This window comes from Pelobates fuscus, chromosome 3 (assembly GCF_036172605.1).
Source record: "Pelobates fuscus isolate aPelFus1 chromosome 3, aPelFus1.pri, whole genome shotgun sequence".
NCBI classification, from domain to species: Eukaryota; Metazoa; Chordata; class Amphibia; order Anura; family Pelobatidae; genus Pelobates; species Pelobates fuscus.
The window spans coordinates 27,679,623-27,699,885 of record NC_086319.1 but is presented as its reverse complement, the minus strand read 5'-3'; the positions used below and the strand labels follow the sequence as shown (position 1 = coordinate 27,699,885).

At 42.2% G+C, this 20,263-nt stretch overlaps 1 protein-coding gene across 2 annotated transcripts in view; it reads left to right on the top strand.

Moving 5' to 3' along the window:
* Positions 1-20,263, top strand: part of CPED1 (cadherin like and PC-esterase domain containing 1) — a 187,979-nt gene that overhangs the window by 55,516 nt on the left and 112,200 nt on the right. For both annotated transcript variants that reach the window (XM_063446835.1, XM_063446834.1), the window contains exons 3-4: positions 193-302; positions 3,833-3,905. In XM_063446835.1, the coding sequence (XP_063302905.1) occupies positions 193-302; positions 3,833-3,905 (183 nt within the window). The remainder of the gene's footprint in view (positions 1-192; positions 303-3,832; positions 3,906-20,263) is intronic.

Below are 20,263 nucleotides of genomic sequence, written 5' to 3'. Positions count from 1 at the left end.
TTTAATATTGGCTAGTTTGATGGGTACAATATCCACAAGAGACTAAGAGAACAAAAACTACTAATGCATAGTTTGAGTATTGTCCTTTGTAGAATTAGAATGGCATTGTAATTTGAACATTGATTTGTCCATACTCTTCTAAATGTACATCTACAGGTATTCCAGTTAATATTTTTATCTTCGTAATTCTAGGTATGTCAAACTACAGAGATGTTCTAATTTACATTCCATCATATAAGAGAGTACATGAAGAATGTTGCGAGAAGAGAAAAGAACTTGTGCAATTAAGGCAAGTAATGCAGGTAAGACAACCGGCAGGCTAAAATCTTGGCGTACCAGGTTCTTTAGGGGGGAATGAAACATACAACATTGTGTCAAATTCAAGCTCAAATATCACTGCAGTCATCCCCAATTTAAACATGTTGTTCGTAGCTGATCAGTGCACAGCGCTCCCAGTGGACGCAAATACCAGAGGGTACCCACAGCATCTTGGAAAAAATGGTACCTGCAGCTGGTTAATAATTCAATAACATTTTGGGGAGAGGGAAAGGGGAACCTTCATTATCAGAAAAGTAAACGTTCCTCTTTGTCTAATAGATAAGATAAATATAAACTGACATCACTTAAATAAAAAATTATTATTGGTGTCAGACCTAACTTGAATAATCCTCCAGAGCTTTGGTATTAATGATTAGCTCTTTGATTGAAGAGGGAAATAATAAGACTTTGAGTAGCAAAGGTCATTTGTTAAATGTAATGAGGAATATATTGAAATATAAGCAGGCTTTTCTTGTCTGTTCCTGTCCTTAGACACACAAGGTCTTATTTCCTTACTGAGATACACTTAATTAATGCTCAAGTAGTCCTGTTCATTCTACAAGTTCTACTCTCTTACCCTGTGTGAGCTCTTAATAAGCACAGCTAACGTGTGAGTTGTTATCATAAAACATAACTATCCTGCAGATAAAAGGACGATTCATGAGAAAATCAATGTGAATCTATTCTGATCTGTTAGAATAATTCTGTGAGCGGCAGTCACAGGACTGAATGTCAGAGATGATTAGACAGTATCTGTATTATTTTCTAAGTTCAAGAACTAACACACTTTATTTTACAGTAAAAATATCAGAAAACAAATATTTTTGCAAGAATTTCAGTGTAAACCCCCCCCCCCCCTTTCTTCAACCAGCATGGAACTTTTAAAGTTTGATCTTGATTGATTGTCCTGTTCATTCAGTTTAAAGTGGAACTGTCATAGATTTTTGCAAAACCAAATAATGTGTTGTATTCATTTTTTAATCTTAAAGGAACACTATAGAGTCAGGAACATAAACGTATAGCTGTGTAGATGTCGCCCCCCCCTCCCTCTGTGGAGTTAGTTAAAAGGTGAGTTACTTACCTTTTATCCTCACTACAGCTGGCCCTGCTTGCATTGCTAATATTATCAATCTTGATGATCCCAACCAATCCGATGTTTTTGAGGCTACTGCACATGTGCAGGACTGAATCAATGTATCATTCTGGGACGTGTTCAGCATCTCAATGCAGAGTGTGGAGACGCTGAATGTAGGTGCTCTCTGGTGGCTGTCTGAGGTGTTACTAGGTAGCAATGTAAACACTGCCTTTTCTGCTTTTTTTCTGAAAAGTGCTAAGTGCTAAGACTGCAAGGGTATGCTATAGAGCAGGGGTTCCCAATTAATTTTTCCCATGGAACTCTTTGACATAGCGTATCAACATCGTGGAATATCCCCCCCCACCCCCACACCCCCCACCCTCTCTCCCCCAGAAAACAAAATTGTGCCATTTTTTGTGTGTGTCTGTGTGTCAAGGTGTTTGTATGTGCCAGTGTGTGTGTGTGTGTATGTATCTGACATGCAGATACACACACTGACACACAGATACATACAGATACACACACCTTGACACACAGTGTGTATCTGTGTGTGTGTGTATCTATCTGTGTGTCAAAGTGTTTGTATCTGTGTTTGTATGTGTCTGTGTATCAAGGTGGCACACAGATACACACACTGACACAGATGCACACACCTTGACACACAGTGTGTATCTGTGTGTGTGTGTGTGTTTGTGTGAATCTGTGTGTCAAGGTGTGTGTATCTATGTTTTAAAGTGTGTGTATCTGTGTTTGTATGTGCTGGTGTGTGTCAAGGTGTGTATATCTGTGTTTCTATGTACCAGTGTGTGTATCTCTGTGTAAGTGTGTATCTGTGTGTGTGTGTGTGTGTGTCTGACACACAGATACACACACACTGGCACATAGTGGAACACAGATACATACTGACACAGACACACACCTTGACACACATATACATACAAACAGTGACATATACACACACTTGCACCCCCAGATACACACACTGGCACATACACACACTGAGATACACACATTAACACATACACACAGTGTCATATACACACACTGACACACTCAGACACATGCACACACAGGCACATACAAACACAGTGATATACACTAGTACATACACACACACACTGACATACACACACACACTCAGATACACACAGTGACACATACACAAACCTTGACACACAGATACACACACTGACACACTCAGACACACATGCTCTTTGACAGACACACACACTGACAAACACACATACTCTTTGACAGACACACATACACTCTCACTGACAAATACGCATACTCTTTTACAGACACACATACAAACACATATACACTCTTACTGAAAAGCACACATACATTCTCACTGACAAACATATACACACTCACACACTCACTGACAAGCACACATACACTCTCACTGACAAACACACATATACTCTTTGACAGACACACAAACACATACAAACTCCCTAACAGGCACACATACAATTTTCTAATTTTTTTTTATTTTAGTCCACCCAGCCCCCCTACCTTTGGAGTGTCCCTGTGGTCCAGTGGGGCTGCTGAGTGGCTGATGTGCAGTCCCTGGAGTCCAGTGGGGCTGCTGAGCGGCTGGCGTGCGGGCAGCTATGGAGCAGTGATCTCCCTGCTCAGCTCCCTCACGCGCCTCTTAATGATGCCGGAGTGACGTCATATTCAGGCTCCGGCCTCACTGATGTGCGCAGAAGGGAGCTGAGCAGGGAGATCCCTGCCCACTGCTCCCTCGCCACCCGCAGCCATTCTGTTTTTATATATTTTGATGGAACTTCAATTGTGTTCTCGCGGAACCCCAATTGTGAAACGCTGCAATAGACACACCAAAATAATTACATTAGGCTATAGTGGTTCTGGTGACTATAGTGCCCCTTTAAAAATGAAATTTTAGAGATTGCCTAGTAGAGGAGAGTCTGATTGGGGGAGACAGGCTGTTCAAGAAGAGTGGAGGTTCACGTGAGAAGTCTTGTAAACGTGACTTACAAGTATGGGTATGAGCAGCGGACAGGGAAAGGTCACTGGCAGAGTGGAATGGCTGAGAAGGGGTGATTCAGTGAATTAGTTTAAAAAAAGTGTGGGGTGTGGGGGTAGAGTTGTTGAGAGCTTTGTAAGTAAGAGTTAATATTTTATATTGAATCCTACGGGACACGGAAAGCCAATGTAAGGATTGAAAGATTGGTGACATGTGAGAGGGACAACGGGATAGAACAATAAGCCTGTCAGCAGCATTCATTCATTATGAACTGTAGAGAAACAGTATGGTTTCTGGAGAGACTAATTAGGAGAGAATTATAGTAAATAATGCAAAAAATTACAAGAGCATAAAATAATCTTAACCATTTGTAACAAGATCTGTTTGTAACTCTTTTCTGTAACATCACCTTTGTAAACTTTGCGATTTTTGGTGAATTTCAGGTGAATATATTATCAGAACCAGAACTCTTGTGCAGCAAAGAAAGAATGTGCAAAGTTCTCAGCATATGCCCAGGTATGATTAAATATCTTTAAAGAAATCCAGATATTGGGTAATTTCTCTATAGAGTAAAGTTGTGCAGCATATTTTGTATTTGGGTGTATTTTGGTTACTTTTGGGACCCCACTGTTTGTTTCCTTTGGCACATGACATCCCACATGATTAAAGATTTCATGGCTGGGGTTTGGGGTTTAAACCATGACATGCATGGCACAAGGTTAAGTTTGCCTTCAATGCTCAATGCAAGGAAAGGCATTACCAATTTGATGAGGAGGGTGGTGGAGGAAGTTGAGTGCCAAAGGGCCATTGTTGCTCCACAAGAAAAGAACATTCTTTAGAGATAAGAAACAGAACCATTCCATCAAGTTCCAGATGTTTCCAGGATTAAAATATCACATCGCTAGTATCTGGACATGTTGTAAAGGTCAATATGTTTTGTGCTTGCCTTCGCTACTCACCTCACCCCACACCGCACCCCAGTAAATGCTTAAATAGGAAGGAAAGGGGAACTGTTACTATCAGGAAAGTGAAGAGGACACACATTAATTAATGTCATGGTTATTCACTAAAGTGAGAATTGTCAGGAGTTCAAAGACAATTTCAAATTTAAGGTCAACATAGACAACCTGGAAAAAAATCTCCACGTCAGTTGTGATTCCAATGCAGCTACTTTGGTTTTAAACTTAGAAATTCAGGGGCAGATTGGGGTATGGGGCACCAGGAGTACCGCCCGCCCAGGAGATGCCAAGCAATGGTCGTAAATAGTCATGGTCCGAGGCCATCAGGGGAGATCAAGGGCTACTTGAGCATCAGCCAAGAGAGGGGGCTCCATGGCCAGGGAGGAGATCAAAGAAACCCGTCTCCTGCCTGATACCATGGGCAGGAGGGATCCAGAGAACTTGGTCTGCACCTCCGGCTGGTAGGAGCACATTTCGTTGCAGGCGTGTGATATGTCTTTCTCCTCCCCTGCTTCTTTATGCACAGTTTGCTAATTTTCAGTGTTAATTTTCCAATTTTGTTATATACTTTTTTACTGAGATAACATGAATCAAGAGAAGATTGCTTTAAAATTACTCCCTTTTTCCACATTGCTTCTCATGGTGGAATACAACATTTGATTATATTGCAATATGTTCCTTAAAATCTCCAACTGTGATCATAAGTCAATTGCTTGTCATTGACAGCAGGCATGGACATATAATGCAGGTCTGGAATTGCTATGTAACGTTTGTTGTCTATTTGATGGAGTAATAACTTCTGATATTACATTTTAATATTATCCTACTATAGGACAATTGTATAGCTGAAATATCTGATTCTTTTAAGTAAGATTTTTCTGCTTCATTTAGTCAGGTGTCCCAAGCATCATGTTAATGTCCTTCGTGTGCAATCTGATCTCTTGATAACCTACAATCTTTTATTAAAATTCTGACATAAACTATTTTATTGGCAATATAATGTAGCCCAAAGGCACTTTACAATAAAACCTGCCTCATTTAAATGACCTGATTAAAGCTTACATTATTTAGTAATGTGGATATAGCATCACTGTTGCTTAATGTAAGTAGTTAATCTGTGAGGAATACTATACAGTCTAAATCATGAAATTAGGAAATGACAAAATCAAACTGTAGAAAATGATGTGGGGATTGTAATCATGAATAAACTTTAGTCAATGGTTATGGGTAATTACTGAGTGATAAAGATGAATACTCGAGCAACTAGATACTAAACATTAAATAACGAGAGCTTATAAAAATAAATGGTGGTACTTTTAAATCAAACCTCTATAAATATGTTCTCTTTTATCCTGAGCATAGTGGTGGGGGCTCTATTCTATAGAATGGAACACAGCGGTGGGGATTCTATCCTATATAATGGAACACAGCAGTGGGATTATATGCTATATAATGGAACACAGCAATGGGGGTTCTATCCTATATAATGGAACACAGCAGTGGGGGTTCTATCCTATATAATGGAACAAAGCAGTGGGGGTTCTATCCTATATAATGGAACACAGCAGTGGGGGTTCTATCTTATATAATGGAACACAGCAATGGGATTCTATCCTATATAATGGAACACAGCAGTGGGGGTTCTATCTTATATAATGGAACACAGCAATGGGATTCTATCTTATATAATGGAACACAGTGGTGGGGATTCTATCCTACAGAATGGAACACAGCAGTGGGAGTTCTATCCTATATAATTGAGCACAGCAGTGGGGGTTCTATCCTATATAATGGAGGGGGGTTCTATCCTATATAATGGAAAATAGCAGTGAGGGCTTTATCCTATATAGCAGTGGGAGTTCTATCCTATATAATTGAGCACAGCAGTGGGGGTTCTATCCTATATAATGGAACACAGCAGTGGGGGTGGGGGGGGGGGGGGTTCTATCCTATATGATGGAACATAGCAGTGAGGGCTTTATCCTGTAAAGTACAACGCAGTAGTGGGAGTTCTATCCTATATAATGGGACACAGCAGTGTGGGATTCTATCTTATGTAATGGGACACAGCAGTGGGGTTTTATCCTATAAAATGGAACACAGCAGTGGGGGTTCTATCCTATATAATGGAACACAGCAGTGTGGGGTTCTATCCTAGATAATGGAACACATCAATGGGATTCTATCCTATATAATGGAACACAGCAGTGGGGTTCTATCCATATAATGGAACACAGCAATGGGATTCTATCTTATATAATGAAACACAGTGGTGGGGATTCTATCCTACAGAATGGAACACAGCAGTGGGAGTTCTATCCTATATATTTGAGCACAGCAGTGGGGGTTCTATCCTATATAATGGAGGGGGGTTCTATCCTATATAATGGAAAATAGCAGTGAGGGCTTTATCCTATATAGCAGTGGGAGTTCTATCCTATATAATTGAGCACAGCAGTGGGGGTTCTATCCTATATAATGGAGGGGGGTTCTATCCTATATAATGGAGGGGGGTTCTATCCTATATAATGGAGGGGGGTTCTATCCTATATAATGGAAAATAGCAGTGAGGGCTTTATCCTATAGAATAAAACACAGCAGTGGGGACTCTATTCTGTAAAGTCCAACACAGTAGTGGGAGTTCTAGCCTATTTAATGGAACACAGCACTGGGAATTCCAGCCTATAGAATGGAAAACAGCAAAGGGGTTCTATCTTATAGCATGGAACACAGCAGTGGGGGTTCTATCGTATACAATGGAACACAGCAGATGGAGTTCTATGCTATATAATTGAGCACAGCAGTGGGGGTTCTATCCTATATAATGGAATACAGCACTGGGAATTCGAGCCTATAGAATAAAACACAGCAAAGGGGTTCTATCTTATAGAATGGAACACAGCAGTGGGTGCTCTATCCTTTACAATGGAACACAGCAGTGGGGATTCTATCCTATATAATGGAACACAGCAGTGGGGGGGTCTATCCTATATAATGGGACATAGCAGTGAGGGCTTTATCCTATACAATGGAACACAACACTGGGAATTCGAGCCTATAGAATAAATTACAGCAAAGGGGTTCTATCTTATAGAATGGAACACAGCAGTGGGTGTTCTATCCTTTACAATGGAACACAGCAGTGGGGATTCTATCCTATACAATGGAACACAGCAGTGGGGATTATATCCTATATAATGGAACACAGCAGTGGGGGGGTCTATCCTATATAATGGGACATAGCAGTGAGGGCTTTATCCTATACAATGGAACACAACACTGGGAATTCGAGGCCTATAGAATAAATTACAGCAAAGGGGTTCTATCTTATATAATGGAACACAGCAGTAGGGGGGGCGGGGGTTCTATCCTATATAATGGAACATAGCAGTGGGGGCTTTATCCTATAGAATAGAACACAGCAGTGGGGGTTCTATCCTATACAATGGAACACAGCAGATGGAGTTCTATCCTATATAATTGAGCACAGCAGTGGGGGTTCTATCCTATATAATGGAACACAGAAGTGGGGTTCTATCCTATATAATGGAACACAGCAGGGGGGGGGGGTCTATCCTATATAATGGAACATAGGAGTGAGGGCTTTATCCTATGTAATGGAACACAGCAGTGGGGTTCTATACTATACAATGGAACACAGCAGTGGGGGTTCTATCCTATATAATGGAACACAGCAGTCGGGGTTCTATCCTATATAATGGAACAAAGCAGTTAGGGCTTTATCCTATAGAATAGAACACAGCAATACAATATACAATACAATACAATACAGTACTGAAAAATCTAACCGATAGAGGTTATGACCAATAGAATGGAACACAGCAGTTGGGTTCTAAGCTATAGAATGGAAACAGTGGTTGTGGGGGGAGAGCTCTATCCTATAGAATGGCATAGTCAGGGATGATCCATCCTATATAATGGAATAGTGGGGGATGTTCCATTCTATAGAATGTCATAGTCAGGGATGTTCCATCTAATATATTGGAATAGTGGGGAATGTTCCATCTGATAGAATGGTACATAGTGGTGGTGGGGTTCTTCAAAATTGAATAGAACACTGTGGTAGTGGTAGAGATATTCTATCCAATAGAATAAGTCATAGTGATGAGGCTTCTAGCCTACATAGATATATTTTAATCCAGTGTATATAATACTATATATAATTACATTCGGCAAAGGGCTGTGTTTTGTAGCAGAAATATATATATATTTATTTGTATTTATTTTCATTTATAATTACTTTATTCTGGAGAATGAAATTGCTCAAAAAATTCATTTTCAAGCCAACAGATCATTTTGAACAAAATATTATTATTTTAATTAGACATATCAGTGATAATTTCTCTGTTCAAACTTTCATTGTAATAAAATGATGTGAAAAGCTTGCAAGCAGGGCCCTCTTCAAAGTGAATTTATAGAACTCTTTAAATGGCACAATTCAAGCTGACATTTTATCAATAAACGCTAATAATAATAAGAGAGCTCTTTACAAGCTGTGTGTTAATAATTCTACCTTTCATTTAGTCTTCTAAAACAAACAAACAACGCTGGCTGAATATTGTAATCTGCATTTTTATTTCAACAGATATATGCAAGATACTGTGTTTACAAACACAGAATGCATACACGTGGACACACACACACACTCACACCCACACCCACACACACACGAGGATGGTGGAAGGATACAGATTGTTCATTATAGCAGGTTGGTCACGTGGAAGCCTCTCCTCACCACTTATTACCTGCACACAATCCCAACGCTGAAGCAGGGTGCTGATTATCAGTGTCAGGGATTGTAGACTGTCCAGGGTTGAGGGAGAGCTGGATGCAGCAGAATACAATGATATTGTTTAATTAAAACATGGCCCAGAGCTCTCAGGACCTCGCATGTAGCCAAAGGTTTACTTTCCATCAGAACAATGACTGTAATCATATAGCCAATACATTGCAAGAGTAGGATAGGGATAAAATTAAAAAGCCAAAAAGCGGGATACAGCTGAATACGCGTTTCGTTCCTCTAACTGAACTTCCTCAAGGACCAGTTGTAATGAGTATATACCCCTACACGCAGGATCCAGCCTAACAGAAAACAGCACAGAGGAGAGATACGTCTACCGGACCTTAGAGTGGCCGGACTCGACGTAATAGGAGAAGTACAGAGTCAGGAACGATTCGAGGTCAAGGGCAAAAAGAGACAGCGTAAACGAGAACTAGCCGGGGTCTGGTACACAGGAATCAGCAAGCCGGCAAACAGTACAGAGAAGGATAAAGCGAAAACGAAGTCAGAATACAAAGCCAAGGTCAAATACGGAGAAACACAACTGAACACAACAAGCACTAAAGGGAACTGTAGCAGAAACCACGATAGGGCAAGGAACTAAGGGAAAAGGGTGAGTATAAGTAGCCTTCAAACTAATGTGATTGGCTCCTGTCACTTCCACACCCCCAACAGGTAAGTGTATGGGGTGATTGGCATGACAGGAGCCAATGGGAGCCTTTTTGCAATTTAGGCTCCCACTGTCTCTTTAAGAGCACGCCCGAGACTCGCGGCGCGCTCTTAGCTGCAGGCGGGACACATGACCGCATCTCGCGGTCACTGCCCGTCTTCCTGTTAGGCGAGTCGGATGAGCCGCGCGCGGCTCGTGCAGCCGCAGGACCGCGCACGGCTTGAAGAGAGGACCGCGGCCGGCCCCCGGATAAGGTAAGTAACGCTACAGTACCTCCCCCTGAGGACACGCCCTCCGGGCGGGCAGGACCAGGCCTGGCAGGAAAACGCGAATGGAAAGAACGTACAAGGCGGGGAGCATGAACAGCATCCGCAGAAATCCAACTGCGCTCCTCAGGCCCATAACCCTTCCAATGTACCAAGTACTGAAGCCGACCCCTAAGGAAACGAGAGTCAATAACAGCAGACACTTCGAACTCCTCATGACCCTCCACAGAGACAGGAGGGGGAGGGGGAGTATGCCGGGTATAGCGGTTGCGTACGTAAGGCTTCAACAACGAGGTGTGAAATACATTAGGTATACGCAGATTCTTAGGCAGACCCAAGGCATAAGAAACGGGATTAACCTTATGTATAATGCGATAAGGACCAATGAAGCGGGGAGCCAATTTCATAGAAGGCACCCGGAGGCGAATATTCCGTGTGGAAAGCAAAACCCAGTCCCCCACAACATAGGAAGGAGCCGCTCTGCGATGCTTGTCAGCCTGAGCCTTCTGGCGAGCAGCAGAGTCCACCAAAGAACGCTGAACCTGCTCCCAAGTATTACGCAAACCAGCCAAATGCTCATCCAGAACTGGCATGCCCTGTGAGGAGAACGCAGCCGGAAGAACCACGGGATGCTGGCCATAGACATTGTAAAAAGGGCTTTTGCCGGAAGAATCATGAGTGGCGTTATTCCGAGCAAACTCAGCCCAAGGAAGCAGGTCAGACCAATTGTCCTGATGGTGAGACACAAAACAACGGAGGTACTGCTCCAGAGACTGGTTGGCACGTTCAGCAGCTCCATTAGACTGGGGATGGTAAGCGGAAGAAAATGAGAGAGAAATACCCATCTCCGAACAAAAGGCTTTCCAGAACCTGGAAATAAATTGGCTACCCCTATCGGATACAATAGATAAGGGAATACCATGTAATCGAAACACTTCTCTAGCGAAGATAAGAGCCAGTTCCTTGGAAGTGGGCAACTTGCGAAGAGACACAAAGTGAGCCATTTTGGAAAACCGATCTACTATCATTAGGATGACTGTGTTACCGTTCGAAGGGGGTAATTCAACAATAAAATCCATTGATAGATTAGACCGGACACTGGGGCCACCGAAGGGACGCATATGTCCCGAGCGCGCAGCCCATTGACAAGGAAAGCTCACTAGGAAAGCCCTCCTAGACACTACAGTCCATCTCCAAAGGAGCCTTATACTGCCGATTGACTTCATTGACTTCATTGACTATAAACAGATCTGAACAACCACCAGCAGATACAGAGTGGTGATCACTCCTTCTACCAACAGGAAATCGTTTTATCCATCCCTTCCATCCAGACCATCTCTCACAGACTACAGCACCTTCCTTCAGATACAAAGAAACAGACGACATTGGTGAGATCTACCCACAGATAGTGGGCAAACATATAGTGCACTATATACTGGACTGCCACATATTAGGACTTTTATTTTTGATATTTTTTTCATCTCTTTCATTTTTTTCATCTCTTTCATTTTTTGCATTTTCCTTATTTTTCTCATTATTTTTCAATTTTTCCATTTTTTGCAGTCTTTTCATTTTTTATTCCTTTCCCCCCCTTTTTTTGCCTTTTTTCATTTTTTCCTTTTTCCCTTTTTTTGACTCAATTTGTTTCATTTTTTCACTTTTTTGAACTATTTATTACGCATAGGAAGATACTGTGTCTAGATAGATATTGTACATAGTTTGTGTATATAAGATGAATTATGTGCCAATCTGATGAAATACCATTATCTTTATGAATTATAATTATAAGCTTTACAATAAATACTGTGAAATTAAGCATAGGTTTAACATCTATTGATGCTACTGATTGAGTGCGGTATTCATATTTGTTTATGATAGATTAGACCAAGGCCTCTCGGGAACGGGTAACGGATGCAACAGCCCACAAGGAACTCTACGAGAGGATTTCATACATGCACAAGTAGTACAAGCACTTATATAGTCAGTAACATCCTTACGTAAGGTATCCCACCAGAAATACCGAGAAACGGCTGACACCGTTTTGGAAATACCAGGATGTCCAGCAGTCTTAGTATCATGATACAGTGACAGAATATCCCGTCACTCGGGAACGTCAACGAACAATTTATCATTAGGCCTCTCGCTAGGTGCCATGCTTTATTTCGCTTGTATGGTCTGCAAGAGGGACGAGGAAATAGACAATATAGTAGTTGCTATTATCCTGTCTGGGGGAATGACAGGAGTGACATCAATCTCCTGTTTGTCAATAGTCTCGAACTGTCTGGACAGAGCGTCCGCTTTAGTGTTCCGATCACCTGGCCTATAGGTGATTATATAATTAAAATGAGACAAGAACAGTGACCACCTAGCCTGCCTGGAAGACAATCTTTTAGCTTCACTAAGGTAGGATAGGTTCTTATGATCCGTAAATATGAGGATAGGATCCTTAGTGCCCTCTAACAAATGTCTCCATTCTTTGAGTGCTAAAATGATAGCAAGGAGTTCGCGATTACCCACATCATAATTCCTTTCTGCTTTGGACATTTGTTTAGAAAAGAAGCCACAAGGATGCAATGGCTTGTCAGGAGACTCTCTTTGGGATAAGACAGCACCTACCCCTATATCGGAAGCATCAACCTCAAGTATATATGGCAATGAGGGGACAGGATGCTGTAAAATAGGTGCAGAGGCGAACGTAGTCTTAAGAAAGTCAAAAGCCTGAAGTGCCTCGGTAGACCAGGCACGTGTATTGCCATCCTTTTTAGTCATACGAGTAATAGGTGCTACGATAGACGAAAAACCTTTGATAAAACGTCTATAATAATTAGAGAAACCCAGAAAACGCTGGATGGCTTTCAGACCTTGCGGCAGAGGCCATTCTATGACCGCAGTGAGCTTCTGGGGATCCATCCGAAAACCCTTAGCGGAAATCAAATACCCTAAAAACTGGACCTCGGATTGGTCGAATAGACATTTTTCTAGTTTGCAATAAAGACCATTAGCAAGAAGGGTCTTCAGAACTGTCGTAACATGTCTGTGATGAGTGTGTAAGTCTGTAGAATATATTAAAATGTCATCCAAGTACACAATAACAAATGAGTGAATAAAGTCCCTTAAGACATCATTAATAAATTCTTGGAATACTGCTGGGGCATTGCAAAGCTCAAATGGCATGACGGTATACTCATAATGACCTGACCTAGTGTTAAGGGCTGTCTTCCATTCGTGGTCCTTTTTTATACGTATCAAATTGTATGCTCCTCTAAGATCTAATTTGGTGAATACCGTAGCATGTTTGAGCCTGTCAAACAATTCTGTTATTAATGGTATAGGGTAAGCATTTTTGATGGTGATTTTATTAAGACCTCTATAATCAATGCAAGGTCTTAAATCACCTTCTTTCTTTGATACAAAGAAGAACCCCGCTCCAGCCGGAGAAGAGGATCTCCTAATAAATCCCTTGTCTAATGATTCTTTATTGTACTCCTCCATGACACGGTTTTCTTGAACCGATAGAGGGTACACCCTGCCCTTGGGAGGTATAGTGCCAGGCAACAAGTCAATAGCACAATCGTAGGGTCTGTGAGGCGGTAATTTGTCAGCCTCTCTTTTCTCAAAGACAGTCTTTAAAGATAAATACTGAGAGGGTATAGCCGTAGACAAAGGAGGAATGGTAGGAACATTAATAGAATTCACAGGCGTGACTTCAATAGTACATGACTCATGGCAGGCTTCACTCCATGATTTTATCTGCCCTGTCTCCCAGTCAAAAATGGGATTGTGGGCACGTAACCATGGATACCCTAACACCAACTGTGAAGAGGGAGAGGTGATGACCTGGAACCGAATGGTTTCATAGTGTAGAACCCCTGTGTACATGTGTAGCGGTGCAGTCTCGTGAGTAACAACTGGAGATATCAATGGTCTACCATCTATGGCCTCAACGGCCAAGGGTATCTCCTTCTCCCTGATGGGAATATTGTTTTTCTTTACAAAACCAGAGTCTATAAAATTCTCAGCTGCCCCAGAGTCAACCAGGGCGCATATATTTTCAACTATACAACTCTCTCCCATATGTAAAGAAACAGGGAGAAGCAGTCGGTTAGGAGGCAATGTAGGAGACTTAGAAATCACACCCAAGGCCAGTCCCCTATAAGGTCTTAGGTGCGAGAGTTTTCCGGGAGCAAAGGACACTCCTTTACCATATGGTCTCTCTTACCACAATATAGGCAGAGTCCCTCCCTTCTCCTATGTAATTTTTCATTATCAGAGAGTTTGGCAACCCCTAATTGCATGGGTTCCTCTTCAGATACTTTTACACTCTCCGGTGTATTAACTCTGGGGTGAATAGGTGTAACAAAACGTCTATTCCTGTTCTTGGTATAGAGCCTGTCACGAATCCTATTATCTATATCCTCTAAGGCAACAGGAAGCTCCTTAGCTGCTACCTCATCCAATATAGAGTCTGATAAGCCTTCCATGAAGGCAGTAGTTAACCCATTGTTGGTCCAATCTACCTGTGAGGCAAGGGTACGAAACTGAATAGCGTAATCAGCCACAGACCTAGAACCCTGTTTAACCCTCATTAATGCTCTTGCGGCATTCTTAGACCTTTTCATAGTGTCAAAAGTTCTGCGAAAAGCTGTAAGGAAACTGTGAAAGTCATGCACCATAGGTCCATTAGCCTCCCAAATAGGGTTTGCCCATTCAAGTGCTTTGTCGGTAAGTTGGTGCATAAAGAACCCAACTTTAGACCTCTCTGTGGGAAATGAACGTGGATACATCTCAAAATGAAACTCTATTTGGTTAATGAACCCTCTGCATGTCTTAGAATCCCCTCCATACCTAGGAGGAGGCGTTAAATGGGCCGTAGCATTAGGCACAGTCGATACTTCAGGAAGCAGGGGTGTAGGAGGGTTAGGTGCGGTTGCTGGAATGGTTCTAGCTAAGAGCGTCGGGAGAGCCTGAGCTATCTGATCCATACGGTGATCCTGCTCTACAAATCTAGCCTCATGGGACGCCATCTGTTGAGCTAAATCTGCGGGGTCCATGGCCCTATCGTAATGTAACGAGTATATACCCCTACACGCAGGATCCAGCCTAACAGAAGACAGCACAGAGGAGAGATACGTCTACCGGACCTTAGAGTGGCCGGACTCTACGTAATAGGAGAAGTACAGAGTCAGGAACGATTCGAGGTCAAGGGCACAAAGAGACAGCGTAAACGAGAACTAGCCGGGGTCTGGTACACAGGAATCAGCAAGCCGGCAAACAGTACAGACAAGGATAAAGCGAAAACGAAGTCAGAATACAAAGCCAAGGTCAAATACGGAGAAACACAACTGAACACAACAAGCACTAAAGGGAACTGTAGCAGAAACCACGATAGGGCAAGGAACTAAGGGAAAAGGGTGAGTATAAGTAGCCTTCAAACTAATGTGATTGGCTCCTGTCACTTCCACACCCCCAACAGGTAGGTGATTGGCATGACAGGAGCCAATGGGAGCCTTTTTGCAATTTAGGCTCCCACTGTCTCTTTAAGAGCGCGCCCGAGACTCGCGGCGCGCTCTTAGCTGCAGGCGGGACACGTGACCGCATCTCGCGGTCACTGCCCGTCTTCCTGTTAGGCGAGTCGGATGAGCCGCGCGCGGCTCGTGCAGCCGCAGGACCGCGCGCGGCTTGAAGAGAGGACCGCGGCCGGCCCCCGGATAAGGTAAGTAACGCTACACCAGTATAGTTAAAATATTAAAATGCCAGCAGAAAAAAAATGTATGAGGCTGATACATTTTTTTCTGTTGGCAATTTAATATTTTAACTATATTGGTCCTTGAGGAAGTTTAGTTAGAGGAACGAAACACGTAGACCTTGTATTTTTATTTATTTGTATTTATAATTAACCAAAGTTTACTACATACCTGGTAGGCATGTGCATGGGGAAAATTTTCGGTTCGGTTCGGCATTTCAAAATTCGGGATATTCGCAATTCGGGACTTCAGCACTTCAGCACTTCAGCACTTCGGAACTTCGGCACTTCAACACTTCGGAAATTCGGCAACTTCAGCACTTCGGCACTTCGACTCTTCGGAATTTCGGCATTTCGGAATTTCGGGACTTCGGCACCTCGGGACTTCTCTTGCAGCCGCTTGGTAGATAACTCCCTAATTCCCACGGTATTAGGGAGTTAATTACCAAAAGGCTGAAAGACCTAAATTGGTCTTTCAGACAACTTTACTAATACTAAGTAAAAATGACTTAGTATTAGTACATTTTGCCCCTACTCGCTATACCGCGAGTAGGGGCATGTCTAGTAAACAGTGAGCAGCCTGTGACTGCTCACTGTTTAACCCCTTAAGGACCAAACTTCTGGAATAAAAGGGAATCATGACATGTCACACATGTCATGTGTCCTTAAGGGGTTAAAAAAAAATAGTGCCCCCCCCGGCCCCCACCCCTGACCGGCGGGGGCCTAAATACTAATAAGGGGGGGGACCTAATGTCCTCCCCCCTGGCTCCCATCCATGAGTGGTGGGTGGGGGCCCTAAACAAGAATAAGGGGGGTGGACCTAATGTCCTCCCCCCTGGCCCCCACCCCTGAGCGGTGGGTGGGGGCCCTAAACTAGAATAAGGGGGGACCTTATGTCCTCCCCCTGGCCCCCACCCCTGAGTGGTGGGTGGGGGCCATAAACAAGAATAAGGGGGGGACCTATTGTCCTCCCCTGGCCCCCACCCCTCACCAGCGGGTGGGGGCCCTAAATACTAATAAGGAAGGGGACCTAAGGTCCTCCCCCCTGGCCCCCACCTCTGAGCAGCGGGTGGGGGCCCTAAAAAAATGTCCCCCCCAGGTGACTAGGGGTCCCCAATCCCCTAGTCACCCCTCCCCCTCAATAAAAATGATCCCCCTACCTACCCCCCTCACCCTAAAAACTAATGAGGGGAGGGCCTTTAACTAAGTACCTGTAAAAAAAACAAATAAAAAACTTACAATTCAATGTTTTCTTTCTTCTAGTTTGGGCTCGGGAGGGGGGACCTTATTTTTTTTTTTTACAGTGAGCAGCCACAGTCTGCTCACTGTTTAATAGACATGCCCCTACTCGCGGTATAGCGAGTAGGGGCATAATTTACTAATACTAAGTAATCTTTACTTAATATTAGTAAATTTGGCTGAAAGACCAATTTAGGTCTTTCAGCCTTTTAGTAGATAGCTCCCTAATACCGTGGGAATTAGGGAGTTATCTACGTATTAATTCCTGTCATTACATTGACTGGCCAAATAACTTAAATTTTATATGAATGTATGTTACTTGATTGTTGTAAGTGTTGCAAATGCTTACAGCTGAATCCTGGCTATGTTTGTGTACTTTTTATTTAAAATTGTTTACAATGTAACATTCTTCTTCTTTCACTGGGTAAGTATATTAGTACTTAGGCAATACTGTGCTTCGGAACTTCGGCAACTTCGGCACTTCAGCACTTCGGAACTTCAGCACTTCGACACTTCAGCACTTCGGAACTTCAGCACTTCGACACTTTGGAAATTCGGTAATTTCGGAACTTCGGGACCTCGGCAATTCGGCACTTCGGGAATTCGGACATTCGAAAGTACCCGAATGTCCGAATTGTCCGAATTTATATTCGGACCGAAACGAATTGCACATGTCTAATACCTGGATCCTGGTTCCTGTTTGTGAACATGAGTATCCAAAAGAGATCCTGATAAGGACCTATGGGATATTTAATTTAGTGCCTGAAGTCTGTGAGTGCAATCAAAGCAGCTATCAATTTATATATTGTTACACAGTGTTACACTATGTCTTGTTCATGTTATATATTTTAGATATTCAGCTGTATCCCGCTTTTTCACTTTTTTCATTCTATCTATACAAGATCACTACACAGGGAAGTGATCGTGAGAAGCTGTTTTTAAAAGTTGATTTGTACCTTTATTGTGTATTAGGGGTGTTCCTTTGCACATATGAATTTTGGGTTAGGGATAACTCTGTGAATGTCCTTGAGTGGTTCAGCCAGAGCCCGAACTTGAACCCATTCAAACATCTCTGAAGAGACATGAAATTGGCTGTTCCCCATCGGTCCCCATCCAACCTAACAGAGGTTGAGAGGATCTACAATGATGAATGGCAGAAATGACCTAAATCCAGGTGTGCAAAAGCTTGTCGTGTCATACTGAAAAAGACTGAGGCAGAAATCGCTGCCATGGGTGCCTCAACTACGTATTGAATTAAGGGTTTGAATCAATGTGATATTTCTTTTTTTTTGTTTAATATATTTGCACTAGTGTCAAAAGTCTGATTTTAGCTTTTTCATTTGGGGTTGTAAGTGTAGATTGGTTTTAAAATAAAATCATTTAAATCATTGTAGCATAAGGCTGCAGCATTACACAATATGAATAAATAAATAAATAAATAAATCAAGGGATCTGATACTTTCTTAATGCACTGTGTAAAGAAGGGAAATAAGGTAAAAGAATGCGTTTTCTTTTTTTTATCGTCTTTAGTTTTACTTTTTTAATAAATGCAAAACATTGAATTTTTACCATTCTTTATAACACAATAAATAAATAATCTTGATATAAACAAAACCATATCTGCTTCAAATCTTTTACAAGTGATCTCAAAACTATTCTCATCCAGTTCTCGTGCTGAATTTTGAATCTCTTATAGGCTCAAGCCTGCCATCTACTGTCTGTATGCAGAATAGATTTAAAAGCAGATTGAAAGCGAAAACTGTTTTTAAATAACCATTTATTCTGATTCCTAGTCTTGGATAATAATAAGGTGGTCTCACTTAATACCTGCTGTTCGTTCCTTTTCTATTCATGAGTTAATTTTACCACATGCTTGAATACAACCTAGCTGCCCATCTCCAGGGTGGCAGTCTCTCTCTTGGATCCCAATGCCGTTCTTTTTCTTTTAGTCTCCTATTTTGTAGAAGCTTGACATTTTTGTGTATATCAATGTTCTAAAGATCTCCAAAACACACCATAAACCCACATTTAAAGAACACGTCGTATTTAGAAATGTTGCTTTTAACATTTTCAATGATACAGAGGTCACTCGTGAAGTTATGAAATCACCCAAATATTCCTGAAATCTTTTATTCTGACTTCTTGCAACATCAGATAAAATGATAGTGTGCCCTCTTTGGCCACTTGAAAATGTGGAAATCATGCACATATAATATCCCTTTTTAGATGACATCTGTGGCGGACCTGGCATCAGTCCCTGGAGTTGCCCGAACCCATATTGAGGTTATACGGACAAACCTGTATCCACCTGTTCGGGAACAGAGCATCTGTGGTCCCCCCCGTTATTGGATTAGAACATCGACCACTACTGGTTGTTTTTTTTGTTTTTTTTTATTCTTTATTTTAGTTGTGCATAGAAGTAACAAGTAGCCTTGGTGCACCACGACAGCGACATCAGGGTAGATCGGTAAACTTTTGCAATACAGGTTGTGGCATACGTTAGTCAGGCACAATGTTTAAGTCAAGGAGATCAATATTTCAACAGTTTGGGTTCTCGTTTTGTTTAAGTAAGTTAGTAAAATGCATATGTCAGGGAAGATTATTCAGAGGAGTGACAAAGAATAAAAACATGACATGTACAAACATAATAGAAACAAGGCTGTATAATTCAGTAAATGCTAGGCTATCTAATGAGTTGGTTAAACCTATCTCTTGTCTGACTACACCCCTGGTTGTTAACCGCAATTAAGGAGTACTTGAGTGCTCTACCTGTGTGGCTGCCGTTCGTATAACCGAACGCACGTGTGCAAACAAAAGGTGGCCATTTTGTCTCCCAAACGCGTGCAGCGGTACATGGTCATACATGGCATGGAACTTTTTTCGGCTCCACGACCCAGCAAACACCCGGTAAACTGGTACCGCTGCCCATCCAACTTCCCAAACAGTTATGAGAACGGCGTTCGAGAGGCATAAACTACTAAACAAGGGGAACATTTGTACACTAACAGCCAGGGGGAGCCTTTGTCAGTGTTTGTACGAGAATCCCGAAAGGTGCCTGGTCAAAAGCTTATTCGAATGGCGTCCCCGAACCACCGAAGAGATCAGAGTGATATTTCGTCAAAGTGTGTGCTTAGATCCAAGCTATTCAGTGATGTGACTTTCGTGGGGTTCTGAAGTATTAGAATGGATTTTTGGG